Below are 25758 nucleotides of genomic sequence, written 5' to 3'. Positions count from 1 at the left end.
TCTACTTTTGGACGCGTCGTCAGAATAAACCAATGGTAAAGCTTCGCGCGGAATTTTAAATGTTTTTCAAAAAACAGCCCTTCTTTTCAATATATTACTCCGCTCAGATTGAAAACAAAATAGGACCTCGTGTAAATACAATCGTTATATCTAGTTTATTTTTTTATTTAAAACGCATAAACATAACGATATAAAAAAATACACATTGGCAACGCATTATCATTGATGAATTCGGTTGTTATCGTTTTCGAATTTAATGATTTCTGAGTTTGTGGAGTAGCGGATGGATACACACCGTGGAGCGCCTCACCGCCGTGTACAGAGAGAAGTGAAGCAGAGAGGAACAATATTAGCGTAGTTAACCCGCCGTCGGATAATCTGCGTTAGAGCAGATTTAGTTAAATTAGAAATTACACAGTAAATCTGATGCATTTGTGGACTTCAGGTCATTTTAATCTTATAGGGCTCGGATCGATCTACATGGACTACGTGGATTAAAAGGTTTGTCAAGGTAAATATTGAGATTACGACGCCGAATGGCAATAACTGCCACGATGATTTGATGCACGACTTGTAAGGCGGTTTATGCGCGAAATACTAACATCTTTAATCATATGTTTTAAATAGCCCTCTGCTACACGACCCACGTGTTTTAAATGTCTCTGATCTCCTTGAGTTGGCTCTGATAATGCACGTGGACACTTTTATCATGGACACGTTTAAGGAGCCTCGCATTTCTGCTCCGTTTCTGTCGAACCTTAACAATTCAATGTCACCAGTGTAAAATCAAGTGGCTACTATTACTGCAGCAAGGCGTTTAGAAAAATGTTGACATGAAAAAGGGGTTGGGACAAGTTTTCCTTTTACATTTTTAAGGCTTGTGCATGGCATGTCACCTCGTCGTGACCGCTTCCATCTTGAAGCCAACAGCATGTGAGTGATGAGATTCATGTTAGTGGTGGTTATCATGGTAGTAGTAGGGGTTCTTGGGTCCTTGTTTAGCCTTAATGGTGTAGTATTCATTTCATTTTAGGAGCCCGTGTGTTGTCTGAAACTGCAACAGCGTTTCCCCATGTGCTTAATTTTCCTAGGTTGCGTTATGTTCACGTTTATTTAGGATTCAACAGTAAAGTTGCTATGTCTTGAGTCTGTTTAATATAGCCAACATCACCAACCTTGTATCCAAAGGTGCATTCAAGTTCTTGTTACACAAAGTATAAGTAAAATGCATTATTTGCCTGCTCAGAAAATATATTAGAAAATACACAAATATAATAAGTTTGAGAGTGAAGAGATGGAACAAAGGTACGTTTACCTATGTATAAAAACCGGTGTCGTTTCGCAGTAAGTTACTGAAGAGTTCACTGTAGACTTGTGAGCATGCTGAGGGGCCATAGTCCTTCGGGCATGGCCCTCATTGAGACACCGGGGTAGGAGCCCCACCAACATGTCTGTATTGCACCACTACTTCATCTCTTCTTTCTGATGAACAGGTCCGGTCTTGAAGTCTTCATAAACGACTCTGTTTCTGTATACGTCATTTACCCAAGAAGGTACACTGCTTTTCTTTTCTTTGGAGCATAACTGATCAATGACATCTCTGTGCTTTTTAGGTAACTCAAAATGCCATACGGAAAGATTGTCGTGATAAAGAGGGGAGGAGGAGATGGAACTGAGTTTCCCCTAACCGCAACATGTCTCTTTGGAAGGTATGGTGAACAAAGTTTTGGTGCATTATGCTATCTTTTATCCAATTCTAGCAATTCAAGTTGAGTGCATGTTTATAGATTTCATATAAACATTTTTTTTTGGTAAATGCAATCGGTAAAAGCAGCCCTGACAGGCAATCACTTGCCTGTTTTCGTTCATATTGCACCGAACATGTCAAAGCTGCCTGACAGATGTCTACTTGACCCATACATATACATTTGAAATTACTGGGGGCGGGGCTACTGATGCTGACGTCACTGTCGCTAGGTTCAGTGTATGTACAGCCGTTAGTCCGGTATCGAAAGTGGCCGTGGCTGGTCTGTAGCCACGATCATTGATAGTACAGGTACATAATGCTTGGAGCCTTTCCCGTGTTTGGAGGATTAATAATTCCTACCAGACCCTGTTGCTTCAATACATGTTTATAGAATAAAATGCATCCAAATATATTATACTTTTGTCCCATTTTGCATGTCTTGGAAAACATTCATATTTCCAAGACACTTATCACGGGTTTTTTGTTTTTGTCACAGGAAGCAAGAATGTGATATTCGTATCCAGCTTCCTCATGTATCTAAAGAACACTGTCGGGTGGAACTGAATGAAAATAAAGAGGTACCACTTTTTGTTTTGATGGTGTAGAGAGGGAGCCATCTCCCCATTGTTGCACATATCATGCATTCAACAAGATTGAGAACAGGCGTTCGGGCTCTTACATTGACGTAACTAACGCGATCTCTGCTCCAGGTGATCCTCACTAACATGAGTTCGGTGAACCCGACTCGTGTGAACGGGGAAGAGCTGCAGCAGGCGGAACGTCTGAAGCATGGTGACGTAATCACAATTATTGACCGTTCTTTCAGGTGGGTCTCTATAAACAATAGTAAAATTGCAAAGGATGTTGGCGTTATCCCTAAGTTTCCTTTTTAAAATCCCTCTTCTGGAATGTCCCTTTTGTTAGGTTTGAGTCTCCTCCACAACAGACGCCAAAGAAATCTTCGATCTCCGGCAAAGCAGATACGCAGGTACAGGATGCATACACTCATCACATGTTCACTGATTACGTTTTATTTAGTTCTTTATGCTTTTGTGCAGGTAAAAAAAAGCCCTTTTCTTTGTGGTTCATTTCTATGACCTTTCACCTAGGTTCTGCACGAGCAGCTGAGAACCCCAGGAGTGAACCGGACGTCTGAGATCTCAACAGGTACATGATCCTGTCCAAGTAAAGCATGTGTATAAAAATTAAATTTTATTGTATGACGTGTCTGGTAATGGCTGCATTTCAAAAATTAAATTTGAGAGACTCGCGAAATAGAACACCACCTGTTTATTTTGTTTCGACTAATGGCCTCGGCATCATTTCAGGCCCCCGTCTGAAAGATGGCGCAAACAACGACAACATCCAGCGATCCCTGGATAAGACCATGGAGGTGGAGTCCAAGGATGACCAGACCGAATCCCCCTTCAACGAGCTGTACCAGATGATCAAGCATTCTCTGGTGACTCCACGCAAACCGGCCGGCCAGCAGTCCCAGGCACCCGCAACCAAGAGCGGCACACCCAGGTCCCAGCCCGGGCTTATCACGAAAGTGGTTGTGCAGGCTGCTGCTGCCACACCAGACGTGGTGTGCACCCCCAGTAAAGATGAGATCAAGAGCCAGGGGGTTGCACCTGCAAAGTCCCCGAAGAAGCAGACTCCAAAAACCTCCCTATCCGCTCAGGAGACGCCCAAAAACACGGGTCTGTCTCTGCCCGCCGAAACCCCCAGCACCCTGAAAGCGAGCGCAGCACCCGAGGAAGAGACCCCACAGGAGGTCATTGCCGAAAAAACCTGTGCCACACCCACTCCCGCCTCAGGGAAGCCCTCCCCAAGGGTGTCCCCTCGCAGTGTTGAGAAGACGATCAAGGCCCACAGTTTAAAGAAGGTGCTGGAAGCAAAGGCGGCAGCAAGTGGTAAATATTCAATACAAATGCTACGCTTTTCTAGCCAGTTTCCGAGTAGTGTTAACGAACGTGCGTATTTTCCTGATGTTGAAGTATTTGACTATATGGCTGTTAACGTAGACTTTACCCCCATCTTTCAGAGATACTGGCAGCAAAGAAAAGGGAAATGGAAGCTTCAGCCAGCCCGATGACGATGAGGAAGCGTGTGTCATTCGGAGGCCACCTGAGCCCCGAGCTGTTTGACAAACGCCTGCCCCCGAGCTCCCCTCTGCAGAAGGGGGCCACCCCGCGACGCAGCCTCAGCGTGGCTCGACCCAAACAGTCGCTCCTCCGACGGGCCTCAGCTATTGGCTTGGTCAAGGTAAAGCAAGGAGGAACACGAGGTGTAAACAAAAAAAATTGTTTTTTTTTGTTCATTTGCCTTATTATATTTAATTCCCACAGGAGTTTGACGAAGTAAAAAGCCCGAAGGCCAAGTCTCCCAAGGCCAAGACTCCCTCGCCCGCCAAGAAGTCACCAAATGTCAAGGCGGCGTCTCCCAAAGCCCCTTCATCAGCCAAGAAGTCGCCTAAGGCCAAATCTGGCACGCCTTCCAACGACCAGTCTCCCACCGTCAATGGGCGCTTCTCCATTTCACGCATTAGCACGCCGTCGCCCGTCGCCGAACTGGAGACCGCCACCCCGAAACTGCCCCTGAAGAGGAAGAGCATCGCTAGGAAGAGCATAGCTCGGAAGACGCCCAAGAGCGTCCTGAAGAACGTGGCCGAGGTTCTGCGCAGAAGAAGTGGAGTTTCAAGGGCATCTTTGAAGGGTACGTACGCAAATACTCATTCATAAATAATGACAGTAAAAGGATAACAATGGAAGATATGTTTATGTACTACACATATCGCTTAGTGTTGGGTTAGCCTTACAAAAATAGAGTTGCTAATAAAGTCCTTGGTTATTACAAACCGTCTTTGATCGTCTTCATCTTTCAAGGACATACTCCATTCTTTGTCTTTTATATTTTCCTTAAATTCATTTTGATTGACTTTAAAAGCGTATGTCTAGAGATGTAGAGTATCGTATTAACTGTGCCCTTTCCTCAGTTGTGAATTCCTGGGTGGATATTGTGAAGTTTGGCCAGGCCAAGCCGGTGGTTGCCCTATGCAAGGGTCGGGCTGCCCCACAGAAGGTGAAGAAGGCTGTGGTGGCTCTACCCATGGTAAGAACACATATTGGCATTACTACTGTTTGGTTCTGCTCCTGTCGAACATGTTCCTGTAAATATGATCTAAAGGCTCCAAGTATTTAAACCCAGCATGCAAATGACCTATTATGCAGAAAGTAATGTAAGCTAGACAATGTCCTACATGCTAAAATGACGTGAAATGTCTGGAAGGTAGAAAAAGTAGAGGCCGCCCAAGCCTTAATGTTGAATCCTACTGATCTGACACTGGATTGTAATCTATCTGGCAAGATATTTAATCAGATCTCCTGTTTGGGCAGTGAAATGCTTTTTCAATATTTTCGGGGGAAAATTACAGTTGACTACTAAAGGAAATATTTTTTATTTTAGTTTTTTAGAGTGATACAAACTTACTGAGACTATTGCCTTATGGTTTTAGTCATTGTTGGTTTGGTTTTAAATAAGCCAAATAACCTAATTCATAATACTTCTCTAAATAAAAGCCATTTATTGAATTGGTGAAATAAATAAAATCGATCTAGACGGAAATATGAATATACTATATGGAAATTACTTGAAATTTGCTAAGTGAGCCTGATCTGTTATCATTCCTCTTTCAGACACCTGCTAGGAAGTGCCCTCACGGCCATGTTACCACTGGCCACGCTGATTCACCTGCCACTATTGTCGTCGGCAAAGCCTTCAATCAACGGGCCGTTCAAGCAGCAGGGGCTGCTCCCAAGCTGGTCCAGAACATCGCTCTTCTGAAGAAGAACATGAAAGTAGATCAAGACCTGACCGGTAAGACATTGTGTTAAATGTTCTGTCATTATGGATCTGTTGTTGGCTACCCAGCCACTGTTCTCTGGAGGACCTTTCGCTCAACTTATATTTGGTTGTATTTCAGGAATCGCCGAGATCTTCACCACCCCAGTCAACGCAAGGAAGAGGAAATCTGACCTGATGGCGAAGACCTTCACAGAGACTCCCGCCACAGCGCTCTCTGTATCCGCCGTCGAGATGTCTGTCATGAACACGCCAGAGGAGACCGGTAAAGACTTGCACTACACCGAAAAGACTCGGTTGACTTGCTCTCAATAGTGCTCATCCGTGACATACTGTCTTATTAACCACGCATTTTTGTTGTTCAGGCGAAATGGTCGTTTCCCCAATGGGCGTCGGCTCCACAACAAAGCGCGGCACATTCAACCGCGAGGCGGTGCAGCGTCTCCTGCAGAGTGAGGAGGGCTCCAGCTTCGTCGCCGAGGCCCCGGCTCTGGATGACACCGTCCAGGCCTCCAGCCAAGAGGTCGACACCAAGGAGGCCACAGCCAAGCAGAAGCCCGCCCAGAGGGCCGCGAGGACCCCCAAGCAGAAAGCCGAGCCCATCGAGGACCTCCGAGGAAACCTCTTGAAGACACCCAAGCAGAAGCCCCAGCAGCCAGACGGTCTCAGCGCCGTGAAGAGGATCATGAAGACCCCGAGGCAGAAGTCCAAGCCCATGGAGGACCTCAGGGGGAAGCTGCTGAAGACTCCCAGAGTGCGGAAGGTCCCTGGAGAGCTGAATCTAGATGGAGTCGAGCAGCTCCTGGAGACCCCTAAACAGAGGAAGGAACCGGTCAGTGTCGTTCCAGAGGTGGTTGTCCAGGAAACTCTGGCCACCCCAGGAGAAACCATCGCTCCCGTTGTGGAGGTTAAGGAAAATCTGGCAACCCCTGTGGAAACAATCGCTCCCGTTGAAGAGGTGGTGGTTGAGGAAACTCCAGTGGCAACCCCTGAAGAGGTGGTTGTTGAGGAAACCATCGCTCCCGCTGTAGAGGTGGTTGTTGAGGAAACCATCGCTCCCGCTGTAGAGGTGGTTGTTGAGGAAACCATCGCTCCCGCTGTAGAGGTGGTTGTTGAGGAAACCATCGCTCCCGCTGTAGAGGTTGTTGTTGTTGAGGAAACCATCGCTCCCGTTGTAGAGGTTGTTGTTGTTGAGGAAACCATCGCTCCCGTTGTAGAGGTGGTTGTTGAGGTAACCATCGCTCCCGCTGTAGAGGTGGTTGTTGAGGAAACCATCACTCCCGCTGAAGAGGTGGTTGTTGAGGAAACCATCGCTCCTGCTGTAGAGGTGGTTGTTAAGGAAACCATCGCTCCCGCTGTAGAGGTGGTTGTTGAGGAAACCATCGCTCCCGCTGTAGAGGTGGTTGTTGAGGAAACCATCGCTCCCGTTGTAGAGGTGGTGGTTGAGGAAACCATCGCTTCCGTTGTGGCGGAGGTGATTGGGGTAGTTCTGGCAACCCCGGAGGAAACCATCGCTCCTGTTGTTGAGGAAGCTCTGACAACCCCGGAGGAAACCATCGCTCCTGTTGTTGAGGTGGTGGTTGAGGAAGCTCTGACAACCCCTGAGGAAAACACTGCTCCCATCGAAGAGGTGATGGTTGAAGAAACTCCTGTTGTTGCTGATAAACCAACTGGGAATGCTGAGGTAATGGAATACTTGCTATGAGGGAGAACAATCTCACAAGTCTGAGAATGTTAATGCATAATTGACCGTCTCACCTTTTCTTACCTTCTTTACTTCATGCTAATCAGACTGGGTCTAAATTCTCATTGACAGGATGGACCGGAAGATGTCATTGAGGAAGTCGCCCAGGCAGACATGGCCACGGGTAGGTTGTCTTGGAGAATGTTTCCTGTTTGAAGATAACTTTAGGATTTACCACTTGGTGACTTAAGCGTATTGTCCTGAAGGTTAATGTTATACGGTTTACTTACACTATGCTCAACTTTTGGAAGTTATTATGTTTAAAAGCACAACTAACAGATTGGCTACCTCAATGTATTAACGTGTTGGGAAAGTACATAACAAATTATGTACTTTCATTTAGGGCAGCTTAGAATTACAGATGGAATAAATGTAGCATTGCAGTGTGCAACTTGCTCTACAAACACGCCACGAAGGGAAATACACCATGTGACATAAAAGCTACAGGAGGAACTACTAGAAGTGGAATAATGGAACCATGTAAGGCAAAACTGGTTTTGTTTTCAGAATTGGTTATTTGCCTGTCATACTAATATTTCCTCTTCTTATAACAGAACTTGTCTCTTCTGACGCACCAGTTGCCATGGAAACTGCCCCCAAGGAAGTCGTGCAAGACAGCGCCCTCCCCGCCGCAGCGCCTTTGAGCAAATATCTACGAGGGAAGAAGGTGAAAGCGACCAAACAGGTCACCGACAAGGATGCCACAGTGGAGGAACAGACCACCCTGGCCAGGGAAAGACCAGGAAGACCAGCGAAGAAAACCCCAGCGCCATCTCAGGTCGAAGAACAGACCCCCGCGAAGAGCCGACGTGGCAAGCCGACGGGGAGCAAGGACGTCGAGGCACCGATCGTCACGAGCCTCGCCAAGGAGGCTCCAGAGGAAGCCCCTCTAAAGCCCAAAAGGGGGAGAAACGCCAAGCCCGCACCTGCTGTTGACGCCATACCAGAGATCGCCACCACTAAAGAGACCAGCCATCAGGCTCCTGCAGCAGATGCCGTCAAATCGGACACCGCCGCGCTCCCACCTCCAGTCAAGACTCCCGCCACCAGGAAGGGAAGGACCCCCAAGAGGGTGGCTGAACAGCCGGCAGCTGTTCCCCAGCCTGAGGAAGAGTCCGTTCCCGCTGTAAAAGTGGTGAAGCCGAGAGGAGGCCGGAAGGCCGGCCAGCAGGAGCCTCAGGTGGAGGTGACGGAGGAGGAGGTCAGTGAGGGGGCGGCCGACGCACAGCTCGAAGAACCGGCCCCCGTCACGGTGAAGGCCAGACGAGGGAGGAAGGCTGCACCGCCACCCGAGGCGGTCGCCGTTGAACAGGTCGCTGCCGAACAACCGATCAAGGCCCCGGTCCGAGCCAAGAGGGGAAGGTCAGCCAAGGCCAAACCAGAAGAGGAGGCGCAGGTGGACATCCCGGTCCTTCCAGAGGCTGTTGTGAAGCAGCTGACTGAGAAATCAAGGAGATCAAAGAAGACCAAGCAAGAGTCTGTAGAGGAGGAGGAGGCCTCCGAAGAGCTCCAAGTGGTTGAGAGGTCGGCCCCTGAGAAGGTGAAGGCTCCATCTAAAGCCCGGGGAAGAAAGGGCAAACAGCAAGAGGAGGCGGAGGAGACCCCTGTGGAGTTGGCTGTTGTCGCTGAGGTGGAAGAACCCACCGCAGCCCCGGCTGAAAAACCCAAGAGAGGAAGGCGGCCAACAAAAGCTGAGGAGCCAGAGACGGTAGTCCCTCCTACCGCGGAGAAGCCGAAGCGAGGAGGAAGGAGAAAGCAGACCGTTGTTGTCGAGGAGGAAGTCACCGAGCTTCCAGAGGAGACTGTTGAACCTGAGCCGGTTCAAGAGATGACGGAGTCAACCAGCAGCTCCATGGCCCAACAGCCGGAGAAGGTTGTTAAGGCGACGAGGGGTAAGAGGGCTGCTGTGACGGTCCCAGCCGTGGCGGCAGTCAAGAGGGGTCGTCGTGGTGCCGTGGAGCTCCCCCAGGAGGAGGCTGTCGTCGTAGAAGAGATCGCTGCCGTCGCCTCGCGGCCCGCGGCTCGCGGAAGGGCAGGCAAACGGAGCACAGTGGAAACGGCTGATGCTCCGGTGGACGTGCCCGCCGAGGAAGAGGAGGGAGAAAAGGTCCAGCCCAAAAAGGGAAGGGTCTCAAAAAAGACCAAGTCTACACCCAAAGACCAGGAATTGAGTGTCACTCCTGAGATTCCAACCGCAGCGCCTGTGGTCAAGGCCACTCGTGGCAGGAAAGCCGCTGCCGAGAAGGTCGTGGCCAAAAGAAACGTGTCCAAGGGCCAGAGCAAAGCTGAAGAGGAGGATCTCTCAGAAGTGTCAGTGCCTGTGAAGCGCACCAGGAGAGGCACCAAGGTTTTGTAGGCAGCTCAACCAGTTTACTACCTTTTCTATTTTATCATAACAGTGCACTGGTAGTCTGCAGAATGTTATTTTGTCTTAATGTTGTTTCATCATAGATGTCATAGATGTATATTGCTTTTTGGTTTTATATAATCATTTGTGAGAATTGAGTTGATTTGTGAGAAACTTTTTAAAATAAATTACAATTTCAAAGTTTGTCTGCTTGGCTATTATTTCTGACTAAAAATACTGTTTGACTATTGGCACTTATTAAACGCAAACATATTTTGGTTGAGAGCATAGGGGAAAAACCTCTGGAAAATAAAATGACAAATTCGATATAATTATTCTTGCCATAAGATCCTTGTATTATTATTAGACGAGACGTTGTCTATAATTCGGTTATGAGGAATAAAAAATAAATCGTTTTGCCATGCGTATAAAAGGAGCACTCAAAATTCAAACAAATTAACTTGGCGGAACTAATATTGGGGAAAATGCGTAGCACGGACTCATTTGGAAGTCAGACCGAAAGTAACGCAAGGCATTCGTTGGAGGGAGATTTGACAACAGACCTAACAAATCAGGGAAATCTTTCCCGAGTCAAGACCTTTAGACTTTGTAGACATACAAAATTAAACTGCTCTTATGGAAGTGGACATAATAACGACGCCAAAAGGATTTCATTGCAACTTATGCAACATCGATATGCCAAACAGTAAGTAGCTTACGTTAACTATGCCAGTATTGTGACTTTCAGTAATTTGTGAGAAATGTTTTCCGATCGTTAACATTCAGTGTTTTTCCTCTTGTATATTTATCTCACACCAAATCAGACTAGTACATCTCCTGGGTCAGAGATCATACATATTGTAATATTTATACATTATCTTTTAAAGAACCTAGTTTGGATGAGCATGTGAAAGGGCGAAAGCACAAGACGTTGACCGACGTGCGCGCCACCCGCCAGGCGCAGGAGGAACGCAGCGTGTTCGTCAGCGGCTTCCAGAAGGACACTCCTCAGACCCAACTCACAGAATACTTCCAGCGCTTCGGAAATGTCGAAAATGTCATCTTTGACAAAGACAAGGTTGGGTGCTTGACTGAAACTGTAGCCAGTATAATTATAATAATCCTGCATAACCACTGTTTTAGATGGATTGAAGGAATCCGTCGAAAACTGGAGAGAAAGACCAAAGGGAAAGGGGTTGGTTGAGAAATGAATCAAATGTGTTTATGTTCACTGTTAATTAAAACATCTCATATGTGTAGATAAAAGATGCAATGTCAGGTAACTCACCTGCATGTTTTTTCTATCATCACTTTATTCTAACTGAACTCATTATGTTGTTCCAGGGCGTATACGCCATCGTGCAGTTCAGTGAGATTGAAGGCCAGCAGACGGCCCTGTCCCAGCTGGTGCACGAAATTAACGGCCAGAGGTTGCGGGTGAAGCCACGGGAGAAAAAGGGCTTTAAGCTCATCAACAAGAAGAAGACAGACTTCCAAAACCTCCAAGAGATTCTGGAGCGGCTTAAACCGGTGTTGGTTCAGGCTGAGACGGTAAGAATCCATCCTGCAGTACTGTGTTAGTTTGCACCTGTTTTTTTCAGTGTACAAGTGAACAGAAAAGTCCATATTTATATTTTAATGATCATCTTGTTGTCACCTCACTTAAGGTTAAAATAGTATGAATGTTTCTTGCATTTTGTATTTAGAATCTATTCTATATAGCAGCATAGACGATATTACTCAACTCATCAGCCAAGGAAATAATTGAAGAAATAGTAGTACACTTATTATTATTAGACTTTTGGGAGTAATAATGTATTGACAGAAGATGCGGTACAGATTCAATCAGCTGAATATTGCGTGTTATCCCAGGTGAATGAGCAGATGCACTTGGTGGTGGAGCGCATTCAGTTGTCGGAGAACAAGAGGAATGCCCGAGAGCTGCTGGTCCAGCTGATCCAGAAGGTCTTCACAGAGTTCTTCCCTGGTAAACCTTTGTTTTGTACATCTTGGGAGACGGTGTGAATGCCAGCTTTAAAAGGGCTCTGTTTTGTGTCAGGATGTTCATGTAGGCTTCCCCCCTTTTGATCTAATCGTACAAGGTGTGCCGCGCCCAGTATAACTACATTAGTTTGCTATTCTTAGAACTTGCCGGCAGTAAAAAACTACAAAAAATGTTCATCTTCTTTCTAAGAGCACACAATGTGCACTGATTAAAGACATTAACCTGCACTTTGCTCTGTGATGAATAAAACACATTTCCCCCCTGGTGTTTTACAGACAGCCAGATCCTGCCGTTCGGCTCTTCCGTGAACACGTTTGGGATCCACTCCTGTGACCTGGACTTGTTCCTAGACCTGGAGAACACCAAGGCCTTCCAGGCCCGCGCCAAGTCCTCCACAGAACCGGTACACCGGGAGGAATCTATGGATCACCCAACGACTCATTCAGTTGATGAACCCAACTTCAAGCTCGGTACCTGTCTCTTTACCTGTCTCCGTTTGCCTCTGTCTGTCTCTCAGGTGGCGGAGGCCTCCTCGGACGACGGCCGCTCGGAGGATTCCATCCTGTCGGACATCGACCTGTCCACGGCGTCTCCCACTGATCTGCTGGAGTTGGTGGCGGCCATCTTGAAGAAGTGTGTGCCCGGCGTGCACAAGGTGCAGGTGGTGGCCAGCGCCCGGCTCCCCGTGGTGAAGTTCCACTACCACCAGCTGGACCTCCAGGGGGACATCAGCATCAACAACAGGTCAGCGGGTGACCTCGTACTTTACAGCCCTGGGCTTCTTTGACCACCAACTAATACAACGTTGTTAATGGCCGCTCTGCCGCGCTGCACTAAACCAAATCCAAAAACGTACACGTTTTTGGTTTGTTTAGTAAATCAATAGTTTTACTCTAGTAAAAGTCACAGCTTTTTAAACACTGCTAATAAAACTGGGTTTTAGTATACATGTTCTAAACTATATCCCCCCTCCCTCCCAGGCTGGCGGTGAGGAACACCCGCTACCTGCAGCTCTGCTCTGGGTTGGACGCCCGGCTGAGGCCCCTGGTCTACACCATTCGCTACTGGGCCAGGCAGAAACAGCTGGCTGGTAGGACACCCGTTATCTCTGCTGGAAAGCACAACACAACACATGGGTCCTCGGTCCTATTACTGCTTTCCTTCATGTTACTAAAATGGTGGACAAAACGGAATATCTGAAATCACTTTTATTACAGAAATCAGTTTAATAACAATATTTAAATTGTCATTTTACCATGGTATAATGGAACAAGTTTCTCCCTTTTTGAGCAAGTTTTAACTAGGCATTACACAGCTCTTGGGTCACCTGCTGTGTTTGCTCAACAGGTGGCAGTAAAGCACATGCATTTTGTTTTTGTCTTGGCTAGCGTCTGTAGATATTTATTTAAAAAAGATCAAATTAAAACTTTATTAGCTGAACATTTCTATGTCGAAGCTTAGTTCTGTTTAGTTTATTTGCTCTGACTTGTGACTCTTATTTTGACGGGACAGGAAACGTAGGCGGTGCTGGCCCGCTGCTCAACAACTACGCCCTGACGCTGCTGGTGATCTTCTTCCTGCAGAACAGCGATCCTCCGGTCCTGCCCACGGTGGACCAGCTCAAAGCCATGGCCTGTAAGCCCCAGAGCAGCACCCTCATCTGGTCATTACTTTGATTCATGAGCGCGCTCTGGAAGAGATGCAGGAGCCATGACCTGCGATACAGTTCTGCTATAACCATGTTTTAGCAGAGCTTCTGGAGCCCAGCGGGCCTTCTATGTTATAGAAGATCTACTGGGATCCAGCAGTCCCACTATGTTATAGCAGAACTACTGGGATCCAACAGGCTCTTTAACTAACTCACAGTGCTGTGGGTTGCCTCTACAGCCATGGTTTCCACCGTGTCCCTGTTGAACGGTCCCTGACCACCATGTCTCCTCCAGGTGAGGAGGAGGAGTGTGTGATTGAAGGGTGGGACTGTACCTTCCCCAGCCAGCCCATCGCTGTCCCTCCCAGCAAGAATGAGCAGGACCTCTGTAAGTGCCTGGGCTCAGGTCCCAAATTAAGTTATTTTCATCACATAATATCCCATCTGGTTGGTAGAGATTACAGGCCATGATGTTCTTGGTGTTAGATCAATGTTTATTTAAGTGATGAACAGTCCGCTGCATGATCCTAGAGCAGTTTGAAATGGCCCTGCCTGTGTGTGGTACAATCTGGGGAAACCCAGAGTGAAACCCCAGTCTAAAGCTAGAGCGTTCTTTAACCCCCAACAATATAAGTATGTATCACTAGGAGCAGTAGCAAAAATCGGGCTAGCCTTTTTATATCAATTTAAACAGGTCTGCTGTCACGTGACTTGCTAGTTTCTCGACATGACCCTTTCCACAATGGCAATGACGGGCAGAAGCAATGTGTGATTCCCTGTGCCTCTGCAGGAACAGTTCCCCCTCCCTAACGCCGTCGGCTCTTCTCTCTGGGCGTGTCCGCAGGTGTGCTGCTGGCTGCGTTCTTCTCCTTCTACGCCACCTTTGATTTCTCCGGCAGCGTCATTTCCCTCCGGGAGGGCCGCGCGCTCCCAGTCACCTCCTTCATCGGCCAGGCCAGGGAGGAGACGACACAGGAGGAGGAGGAGGAGAGGGGGGAGGCCATGGAGGAAGAGCAACCCCGCCAGCCCCACAGCCAGGCCCTCAAGCTGGGTCCCCTCAACCTCCTGGACCCCTTTGAGCTCTCCCACAACGTGGCGGGGAACCTGAGCGAGCGCAGCCAGCTCCACTTCCAGAGGGAGTGCCAGGAGGCGGAGAAGTACTGCCGGAGCCTCCAGTACCTCCGCAAGTCCACCAAGGGGAAGCCCTGGGGTCTGGTGCGCCTCTTCACCCCGTACGGCGACGGGCCCAAACACAAGAACCAGGACGGCCCCGCCGACAAGGACATGAGCATTGGCATCCCCTTCAGGCTGGCGCTGCTGCCCGAGGGGTTGCGCACCCAGCTGCAGCAGGCCGGGGACGACTTCCGGCCGCTCTGGTTCCAGAGGGTCTGCGTGGCCGTGGTCCAGGTCTTCCAGAGCGTCCTCAAGTGCGGCCCCGGGTCCCTGACCGAACCGATGGCGGCGGGAGCCCCGGGCCACGCCGCCGCCTCGGCCGCCGCACCCGGATCGTGCGAGTCCATGGACGCCACCTCCGAGGAGCTCAACACGTCCAACGACAGCGGCGTCGCGGGGCAGGACAGCCCCCGAGGCACCGTCGCCGCTGTCGGGCACAAGAGGCCCCTGTCCTCAGAGAGCAGCGACGCCTCGCCGTCCCCCCAGGCCAAGAAAGCGAGGCAGGGGCGCGGGGCCAAGGCCGGTGCCCCCTGCTGGACGTGGAGCCAGACGCACGCGGTGTGGGCGGGCCGGAGGAAGGTGCGGCGGGAGCTGCTGAAGGAGGCGGTGGACTCCAGGCCGGAGGGCAGCAGCACGGCGCTGGAGACCCAGGTGACGGAGCACATCTTGGAGAAGCAGCCCCGGGTGAAGGTGCCGCTGGTGTTCAGGGTCCAGGCGAGGCTGGTGGGCGCCACGCAGAGCACCAAGGCCCTGCTCCAGATCCACCCCCCCAGTGAGGGGAAGGACCACTTCCGGGACTTCTTTCATTTCCTTGAAGTGTTCCTGCCAAAGATGGTGGACACACTAATGGAGACAGCTATGTAGAATGCGTGAGGGAGTTAAAGAAATCGGTTCAGCGTGTGTTTTTCCAAAATGTTGAGAATTTTTTTTTGTATTTTGCTACTGAAGGAGTTGTGTCTCGGAAAAAAATATTTTTGAGGTTAGGCAACACCACAAATGCTTATTATCTGTGGTGTGCTTTGGTGAATCATTTTGAAAATGTTGACCGTACTCTCAATGTTTGTTGAGATAAAAACTCAAGAAAAGCATGTTTTGTTTTTTTCTTAAGTTAAAATATTTAACTTGAATAATAAACTTTTGGAATGCATATTTCAAAGAATGGACATCATAATTCTGAGGAATCAATATATTGAATGTCAGCGAAGTGTATCCCCATTAAGCCATACATTTAAATAAACAGTATTCACACATGGCTGCCCAATAACAGCCTAATACACCCCTACATGCCACTGAGCTGCTTAATGAGTTCAGTGGGGAACTTGTTCTTTAATTAAAGAGCAACAGTGAAGCCGGGGTTATGGCCTTCCACGTGACTGCGACTCTGATCAATAGAGGAAAATACTCACCCCCCTCCAACACATTCATCAATTATGCCCGAAACGGTAAGAAAGTAAGATCTCTTATTGAGTCGGTCGAACGGCATGCTTACAATAAAAGTGCAATTAGTTCCGGTTTAACGGATTATGGACTAGAATCACGCTAAACTCACATCCTAGGGATTATCTCCTCGAGGAGCATTTTCTCCACACGGCTGTGACCGATGAGAGTAATTATTCGAGGAGGTGGACACCTTTTATTACACGTGACAGACGTGTGCTGCGGGAATGGTCAGCGGCCCGTTTGGGCTGATTAACAGGAGCTTCACTACTGCAGTGATTTCCGATAGGACTATTCAGGTTGCTCTGTCGGGGTGGATTAACTATATATATTGACCAACTTTTAATCACAACCTTTTAGTAGTTCAATGGGTTTTTCTTTGGTAAAGAAAAAAAGTTTAAAGGAAGTCCACCCAATTCGTTCACTGGGGAAAATTAAGAAAGTCTCCTCTTGAACAAAAGTTGGCGTATGTACAGCAGACAGCCAGAGAGAGATGTCAGGTTCAGGGTGTCCTTTGCTTTCCCTGTGTTCTGAGTACCCTGTCATCCTCGCTTTCTCTAACTAATCCAACAACTAGGTGATGTGCAAGCTAGTAATATTGAATGATAAAGACTCACATTGGCAATTAATGCATTCAACTAGACTTAAACTATTTGTAACCTTTTGATCCCATTAAAATGTAAGTAACATGAATTACCCCCCAAAACACTTCCTTCCTCTCAGTTCCTTGTGAAATTTAAGTTTGTGGAAACGTCCGGGGGTTATCTGCTGAAAGCGAAAAGAATGTTCATATCTGTAATTCAGACTGAATCATTTTTGTATACCTGCATTTGTCTTCTCGTCAAAAAACAATTGCAAAGTTGTTTGTGTTGCCTCTTTCCGCTGCAAGCCCCCCAATTACATTTGCACTTCTGGAAATGAAAAGGAGGTATGTCCACAAAAGCATAGCCTGTGTCTAAGACTTCTCAAACACAGTTATACTTAGATCTTTTAAAAAATGCTGTTTTAACCAGACAGTGCAACTAAGACTGTCTCTTTTGAGTGTTTAACCAATAATCCGTTTTATGAAGACTGTTCTACTAATGATGTTCGTTGAACATCATTAGTAGAACAGTTGGACAGTTAGTAGAACAGACTGTTCTACTAGGACTGTTTATACTAAGGCTGTTCAACTAAGACTATTTCTCTTACACTATCCTTGACTGTAATACGAATTATTGGCTGCATTTAAATTGCTGCAAAATCAGCTCTTTGCTTGCTGGTGGTAGTTTTAAAGAGGGAAATCCTTCCCAAACCATACCAATCATAGGATGATGTCAGTGTATTGATTGCCACTTTGGGAGACTCTCCCCTTGAGAGTCTGTAGCCCAGGATGTGGGTGATGCCCTGGCTTTACATAATTACTTCTAGTGACATGTACGGCTTTGACGCAGGACTCGGCAAAGCCACGTGTTTACATCATGTCATAGCCTAGTGGAGATCAGCAATGTGCAAGCAAAATATACGTCATTTAACTGTTCCCAGTGGGATACCTCATTATTTGTAATACACGGCAGAAAACTTAATTTAGGTGTTGACTCAACAGTGCTGTTAAGGATGTTGTTATCAACTTGCAATGCAATTATTGTTTTATTTTGAACACAGATCTCTTATATCTCTTATATATATATATATATATATATATATCATACATCTGATTTAGTCTTCTTTCATTCAACACTTCTTTAATATCGAAAAATATATATATTTCACAAAATGATTGCATCAACTCTCAACTCACTAAACTCCAGAGTATTACAATGTTTCATATTCCATAATGTGTTGCAGCCAACCTTCACACAAGATGGACGCCTGGAAAGCACTCTGATCATATTAGAGGCTCCTCCATTGCACTAGATAAGGACACATATTTTTTCCTTTTTTTACCTGTCTCTCCCCCTCATTGCTGGAACTACTCAGACAGACACTCCTGGGAAATGGCTCTCTGCAACAAAGAATGGTTTGTAATACTTATCTGACGTATTTTAGACTTGGAAATGAAAATGGAATATGTTTTTGCTGTCCAGCTGAGGGGGGAAATGGATGGTCTCAAATAAAGCAATTTAGTCCGAGATTGAAAGTGATGTCTTACGTGAACGTGAAGGTCACATTTTCTTCACGTTTTCTTTTCTTGACAACCCTGTCACACAACTGCAAAAGCAAGTCCCTTAAAGTAGCTCCAAACGACTAGGTGAAGTCCAGCGGCACCCATTCTCCCCGGGCTCTGGACCTGCCACACTCTGGCGCTCTTAAAGTTTTTATTGGCCCTTTAAACCTTTTACCACTCATCTGAGTCTATTGTTTTTTTTCCGCACGGTCGAAAAAGCAGGCTAATGAGTGGTTCTTGGCCACGAAGCTGTTGTGTTTTCAATTGACTTTTTATGGCCCTGAAGAGCAGACAGAGGAGTGGATGGCGAGGGTCAAGGATCACCCGGAGGACCCAGGGCCACCGTTACAACGGGTTATGTTGTGTTGAGATATGGGTTTTTGTAGGTGCTTTGTGTAGACATGGATTGCCTTGGCCTGTCATGATCATTTCACAGAATGACCCATGTATAAATATGATGATAAATAATACAATTGTTTAGTAAAATGAATATTAGAAGCTTTAGATATTATATTAAATTTTCTGCTACATTTACGATCTTACTTAGATCTGTGAACAAAGAACACATTTGACAACCTTTTGCTCCCCAACAGGGTAAATTGACTGGCACTAATAGAGGTCCACAGCTGGTTGAATTATAAGACACTAATGGACTATACATGGTCATACTAATTAATATGTAAAGCCATGACTCACTCAGTCATATACAATGGATTATTGGTTATTACTGGCTATATGTTCTTTGATCAGAAGTGGATACATCAGTGACGTTTGTATAATTGCTGACTGTCTCTTTGCTGGTGTCACCATGCAGCTATCTCACATTTGCAATATCATGGTTCTGAAACGTAACCATGGGGTGAGGTGAAACACCATGGTTCCAAGTGAAAACATAGTTTTATGAAACTCTACAGAGAAGATGATTATAATTTTGAAAATAAAAGCAAAGCAAAGTAGTTATTAAGGATGTGGTTAAGAAGACTTCCTACTTCACATTTTTTGTGTTATATGAACTCATGCTCTTTTGTAAATCCTTCCTGGATTGTTTAAGCAAAAACGGCAGCTGAACAAAGTTTGTACAAACCATCAGTGATCTGAACGCATCAGTGAACGAGCCGTGTGTGCAGACATACACATGTAAACAGATCACGCAACATCTGTACGTCTGCTGTCGGGCGACATTGCTTCCTCAGATAAGGACTGCGCGTGCACGTTTAGCTTTTAAACGGGAAAGCAGGAAGATCTCCCGGGTAAACAAATGCCACTGGGCTCGTAAAGATAGGCTATATGTGACGACTATGCTCAATTTACTTAATGTCAGCACTTGAGACCTTCATGGTGCTTAGACTGGCGACAGCCTAATGTAGTGTGTGTGTGTTTGTGTGCGTGTGTGTGTGTGTGTGTGTGTGTGTGTGTGTGTGTGTGTGTGTGTGTGTGTGTGTGTGTGTGTGTGTGTGTCATTGGTAGGACAATAGTTTAAAGAAATTGGGTCCATTTATCAGAAGAAGAGAAACTCCATGATCGATAGCTTAACGCAGGACATGCTCTGAGTTCTGCTTTGGTGTATAGCCTTTGTATTGATCTGCATATCGTGCTACTGGTGACCTACAACTCTAGTAATGATGATGACAACAAACAATGTTAGGAGCTGAAGTGATGAATGTGTTTAAGGCCAAAGGAGTAGGCGGTTAACTATGATATTCCCTGGACAAACTAATTTGTTTTTAATGACTTAATGGCACAACTGGTCTTTTGAGAATTGTAAACTAAACATACAGCATATAGAGGAGCAATCAAAGTAAACATATAGCGTATAGAGAAGAAAGTGTGTTAGTGTCACTTTGGTCATTAATTGTGAAATAACTGGTCATTATGGGGTGATATTGTTGTGTTTAAAACTGCCACAGTGTTTCTCATGCGAGAAGTAACAAAACATGGTTTGAGTAGCAGAGGATAGCATATTTAGGATATTACATTAAAAAAATGGCCCAGTATCACAAACCAAAAAACTCCCATGATACATTCTGATGTACATACCCTATCTGCTTTTCCAGTTGTCCTTTAAAGACGAGGACTAGGCCTACTTTAATAGTTGGGTCTAACATTCCAGTCCAGTCTTAATTGGGTGCTCTCGACGACTGTCGACTTAACGCCTTGAGCACACTTGAAGTGGCTGCAGTGTATGCGTTATGCTGGTGGTGCGCATTGGTCTATGCCGAGGAGCTATCCATTGTGCTGAAAGTTCACAACTGCATTATACCATAGCTTCATAAATTGGAGATCAGGTGATCTGCTTTCCCAAGCCATTCAAAACAAATTGCGGAATATTTTTGAGGTAATGCTGTAATGCATTGATTGATGCATTGAAGATATTTTATGATGAACGTCAAAACTTTGAAGGACGAGTGGGCTATTATTTTGTTGAATAACATTGGTTCTTTGGGCTTTGGAAATTGGGCTGTTTCTTAGACGGGTATCAGATGGGTCGCTATAACTTATTTATTTTTTTACGAGCCGAGGGGGTCTTGCGACGTCATCAACGAGTATGCCAGACAGAGCTCAGCAAAAACGAACCTGGTTAATAATATCCAGAATGAACATTGCATTTATCTAAAAAATCATATTGACATAGTGAAGGCAGTAAAGTGTGTCAGGCATGCAGCCCACCGGGCTCTGCAGACGTGAATGACGATAGTTGACCCATAAATGCATTAAAAAAAGAAGAGGAAAAAAAGGGTGGGGTTTGCTCTCCTCCCGAGGAGCAGGTATCCTCCCCACCGCACAGGAGAACACGCTCGGCCTATATAATGTCTGGGAGCGAGGATCTTTCTGAACAGATCACTGCTACGGTGAACTATCTACAACAACAACAAAACGTAAGTCCTTGCCTACCTGCTTGTAGATCTTTTCGTTTAGTAAAGCCTATGCTGTATTTCGACTTAGAACCCTATTCATTGACTTGGCTCTAGTTACATATCTTTTTTATTTAGCAGCCTGTCATTGTATCATACTGTGCGATTTATTTATTTTATTGTGTTTGATTAACTATAATTGACCTTGGCCAATTATAACAAATAATAAATAAGGTTATACAATCTGTTGCTCTGAACTGGACTAGTTTAAGAGTGGTTTGCAGTTCCGTCTGTTTGTAGAGTAATTGTTGAGTGAATAGGCTGCTCTGTCTGACAGGATGGCCATCATAATGAGACCGTGGATCAGCCTCCTCGCCCTCGTGGTGTGCGTGCTCGTGTGTCTGAACAATTTGGCGGACGCCTACCCGCCGAAACCGGAGAGTCCAGGGAGCAACGCGGCGCCGGAGGACTGGGCCAAATACCACACGGCGCTTCGACACTACGTCAACCTCATCACGAGGCAACGGTAGGGTCACTGCGACCTAGACTACTATGAAGGCTAACGATTACTTTATAACAAAACTATGTATTAAATGTTTAAGAAAGATATACCAATATTTATAATTCAACAGCATTTTCCTGAACTATATTAGTAATCTATACGTTTCCCGCTGACGTAGGCATACAGATTAAACCTTTTTTACAAAGGTAAATTCTTTACAAAGATTATACAGAAGTCCAATTTTAGGGCTTTGGAAAAAAAGTCAAAGTCATAAATTAAACTTCTCCATAATTAAAACACTTCTTGACTGCCCTCTACTATACTCTAGGTCCTATCCTATAGATAACTATTTTTTCCATATCATATCATACGCTTTTATCCAAAACTGCCTAAAGGAGATTCAGATACACGACACGAGGTAGGGGTTAGACTCCTTGTTCTGATGCCTACAGGTGAGGGTGTTAACACCGCTATTGAACCCACCTGGGCCACAACGCTATCCCGTCAGTGAATGTGGGATATGTGGGATAGTAGTTAGGATTCAGTGAGTTTGTTTGAGATTTCTTACGATTTATATGTTTGTAATGTAATATTAAAGAAACAGTGGTTCTGTGGGAAGAAGGTCTGGCTTCCCTCAGACCGCAGGAGGAAGTTCAGACCTAATAACATCCCATAATGGATCTCAGGAGCCGCCCCCAACTCTGCAAAGGGAGGCCAGAACACCAGGCAAATTAGGTTCCGCCTCTTCGGCCTACTAGCCAAGCACCATTAGACCAGTATACCTCCTCAAATTTCCTCAAAGTAAAGAAGTGTAGGTCTATTTGTCTTTATAAAGATATTAATATTAATATAAATATATTCATGTTGTTTAATGTTAATATGTAAAATACATCTAAAATACTTCACACGTATTGAGAAGGAGACAGGAATCACAGACAGCAGTGGTGACGCAGCACCCACTTATGCTCCTCTGTCCACAGTTGGTGTGTGTGTGTGTGTGTGTGTGTGTGTGTGTGTGTGTGTGCGTGCGCGTGCATGCGTGCGTGTGTGTGTGTGAGGGTGTACAATCCCCCCCCACCTCATCATTAAAGAGGTTTGACCTGCTGCCGTGGTTAACTGTGTTGTTCTGTTGAGGCCTGTTAAATCCACCATGTGTGTTTTAAAAGAGACTCCAACAGCCGGGAGTCTCCTTTGGTTTGTAAGTGAGAATGGTGGCACATTTACAACTGATAAAAATGACTGATAACCCTACCCTCAATTGAAGAACTAAGTAGCTGCTTGGCCAGTAGCCAATGTATATTCTTATTCTATATTCCAATGAGACTTTACCTTTTAAATAAAGCACAAATAAATGTCTGAAAGCAATTGAATCTGTGCTTGAATACATGAGCTGCTCTTTGTCTCTTCTGTAGATCTTCATGCAGTGTTGTGTGTGTGTGTGTGTCTGTGTGTTCTGTGATGTCATCCAGGTATGGGAAGCGAGCCACCGCAGAGCAGGAAGTGGCCAGGCTGCTGTTTGGGGTCAACCCCGACCGAGACACGGAGGCTCGGTGAGAAGGCTGGGTTTGCTTTGTTTCTCCCTTTACTTCTTTGAATCGCTCTAATTAATGATAGCTTGCTAGCAAGTCCACTACAGATCATGTTTTGTTCTGTTTTAAAAGCCATAGTTTTCAATGCTCTTCAACATAGTGAAATATATCATCTTGTCACCGTGAGCAAAATATCAGCCTACCTTAGAAAGAAACCGGTGTAAAATACTATGTTTGTTGACATGCTCTGTCTTAAGAAAAAAAAGTATCACAAAGTGACCGTCAGTCGTAACCATGGAGATAACAGCCCACCCTCCTTCCTAGAATTCTGAGGCTGAAACACTTTTTTTTTTAACTCACAATAAGAGGGGGGGGGGGGGGAGATATACAAGTGTTGAGTGACCCAATGAGTCATGTTCCATTTTAATTCAACACACCACAACGACCCCTGTGGAGTAAAGGGTGTGGGATCAATAGTGGGATCGGTTTGAGTGGGGTTAATGATGTCGCTATTTCTCTTGTTTCTTGCAGATCAGAGTACATTGATCAATGGTAGCCCCAGCCGCTGACCTCTGACCTCTGACAACACCCTCCCCTGGACTCTGTTCAATACGACATTCTTCAGTGTGCAAGGAAATGTCCTCGCTCTGTCTGGTATTTTCATATTTTCAATCTATTTCTTTATCTCTGCCTTCCATGGACTGGTTTATCTGTCTTGTTCATGTTTTCTGATCAGTTTTGCCATAAATTGTAAATAATTTGGTAACAAATGAATCACTTCAAAATAAAGTCTGGAATAAAAACACATTGTGTGGATTGTTATCATACTGCATCAAAGGAGCTCACCTTGCTTATTCATATTTATATTCAAATTAGCCAAACTATCTCACATGTTCCTGTTCCTATTATTTGCACAACAGTTTTAACTTCAACTGTATATTTTTAATATTCCTCATTTTTATTTGGCTGTAATATATATTTGTTCGTATCTATCTATCTATCTATCTATCTATCTATCTATCTATCTATCTATCTATCTATCTATCTATATATATATATATATATATATATATATATATCTTTCTATCTATCTATGCATGAATTCGTAGATCTGGTGATTTCAACATTTGTATTTAAGTTTTGATTGGTCAGGTAGGCTGAGTAATGTGGACGTAATCAAACACATAGTTCAGATAACATATAAACAAGAGTTAAACCCGGATTGCTAATCAACTCTGACCATACGCACGGCAGGCTATTTCATCCAGAGCATCCAATTGACACCGACTGAAGGCGGCTTTCAACTCCGAAGTGTTTCACTTTGAACTCCTTATCTCGTCCACTTTCATGTTGAGGTTTCTTGTTGTAGTTCTCTCGACCACCGCTTGATGGTGCCAACGAGCCGGAATATAGGCCTAGTAATTCAAACTCCAAGACCTACAGTATATAAATAATGTAGTATATAAATAATGCAGTGATGACAAATCAAATAATATCAACAAACAGCGGACCTCTTGGGCGAACCGTAATTAATAAAACATCCAGCTTCAAAGAACATGTTGACCTGAGATATTCACTGCATGTTGCTGTAAGCACCATAAGATATGTGCACACATTTTGCCTTCCACGGAATCCACCTCCACAGTCTCCTCCAGTCTCTCTACCACAGAGCCTTTCATATTCTCCCTCTCTCCCTCCCTTCATCTCTCACAGCCCTTCATCAATTAAACCAATAGCCAACAATTAAACGACACAGAGAAAATAATCAAAAGTTAAACACCATTCAAACCAAAAACAATCCCTATAGGATAAAAAAAAAAAGATCTTCTGAACCAAAGTGTACTGCGAAATGTAGTATAGATACTTGTGTATGTATACAGACGAGAATCTGTCCTACATTGTACTGTACAGTGTTAAACTTTTCCAAAATCTATCAATCTATCTATAGATAGATCGATATATCGATCTATCTATTTATCTAAATAGGTAGATCTATATATATATATATATACCATCATGGCCCAATTGTTCTCTGCCAATCTTCATTCGGATTGTACTTCTTAATATCGCCGCCAGATGGCACTCTTATATTATGGCTTCTTTCATTTCAAGTTTCCTTGCCTTTGGCTTATTTTGTTGCCGACTGCCGTTGGATGGAAGAAGGGTACCGATAGAAGTTCAGGCGGGTCCAACCAGTACGTGACAATCGTAATAAATGTACCTACCTTTCCTTTCACATCGGTCGACTGATCGCCAAATTATGTGTAGTAGCTGGTTATTGTAGTGCGCCTCATCGTTTGCGCTGCCGAAGGACTGACGCGTCTCGGCTCTCTAGGTAAAGTATCTGGGTGTTCTTAGTCGCTTCACTATTTGAAAGCGGCGGGTGGAGACCGCACCGTGCCACCGAAAGACAGACCATCTCTACTTGCATCGGACGTCAAACGAAAAACAAGGTGGCCAAATCAGGTGAGTCCTTCCAGCTATGTTGCTAATCTAAGAGTCTAACAGCAAATCTTACACCATCGTTTTATCGGTGTCCGTCACACCGCAGGCGTTTAGGTGTATTGTACTGTCATAAATAATATCAGGCCTGTAACCTACCGACGGTGGTCAATTAAATGAGTTTTACGCTCTCTCTGTAGGCTATATTCACTGATGTGTGAAACATGGATAAAACATATAATAATTTAATCAGTACGATATTTAGCAATGAAGTGCTGTCTGCCCGTGATGTCGAATACATATCAACCTTACAATTGATACC

The 25758-nt window shown here is 45.4% G+C and overlaps 3 protein-coding genes across 7 annotated transcripts; all 3 read left to right on the top strand.

The window, feature by feature from the left end:
- The first annotated feature begins 339 nt into the window (after window positions 1-339).
- Window positions 340-9898, top strand: mki67 (marker of proliferation Ki-67). 5 transcript variants are annotated; one of them, XM_079757057.1, is made up of 16 exons: window positions 340-511; window positions 1614-1709; window positions 2244-2325; window positions 2458-2573; window positions 2672-2735; window positions 2857-2914; window positions 3076-3663; window positions 3795-4015; window positions 4099-4465; window positions 4746-4861; window positions 5446-5626; window positions 5733-5876; window positions 5977-6716; window positions 6792-7295; window positions 7428-7479; window positions 7910-9898. In XM_079757057.1, exons 2-16 carry the CDS (start codon window positions 1624-1626, stop codon window positions 9709-9711), a joined length of 5121 nt encoding a protein of 1706 aa, XP_079613183.1. In that variant the 5' UTR covers window positions 340-511; window positions 1614-1623; the 3' UTR covers window positions 9712-9898. The 5 variants fall into 5 exon arrangements, with proteins under 5 accessions (XP_079613183.1, XP_079613182.1, XP_079613181.1 ...); XM_079757056.1 differs by having other exon boundaries at window positions 340-501; window positions 5977-7295; XM_079757055.1 differs by having other exon boundaries at window positions 5977-7295.
- A 378-nt stretch (window positions 9899-10276) lies between these two features.
- tut1 (terminal uridylyl transferase 1, U6 snRNA-specific) lies at window positions 10277-15558 on the top strand. Its single transcript, XM_079757290.1, has 10 exons — window positions 10277-10408; window positions 10590-10780; window positions 11047-11253; window positions 11575-11689; window positions 11983-12110; window positions 12225-12451; window positions 12688-12797; window positions 13220-13342; window positions 13651-13743; window positions 14200-15558. Exons 1-10 carry the CDS (start codon window positions 10339-10341, stop codon window positions 15390-15392), a joined length of 2457 nt encoding a protein of 818 aa, XP_079613416.1. The 5' UTR covers window positions 10277-10338; the 3' UTR covers window positions 15393-15558.
- A 5743-nt stretch (window positions 15559-21301) lies between these two features.
- LOC307090501 (peptide Y-like) lies at window positions 21302-23550 on the top strand (the record flags this gene model as incomplete). The annotated part of the gene is made up of 3 exons (XM_079757182.1): window positions 21302-21489; window positions 22935-23015; window positions 23526-23550. 3 exons carry the CDS (start codon window positions 21302-21304, stop codon window positions 23548-23550), a joined length of 294 nt encoding a protein of 97 aa, XP_079613308.1.
- Between the last annotated feature and the right edge of the window lie 2208 nt (window positions 23551-25758).

Source organism: Pollachius pollachius (assembly GCF_949987615.1).
Source record: "Pollachius pollachius genome assembly, chromosome: 19".
NCBI lineage: Eukaryota > Metazoa > Chordata > Actinopteri > Gadiformes > Gadidae > Pollachius > Pollachius pollachius.
Note: the sequence above shows the minus strand (reverse complement) of the source record. Positions and strands in the feature narration are given on the sequence as shown.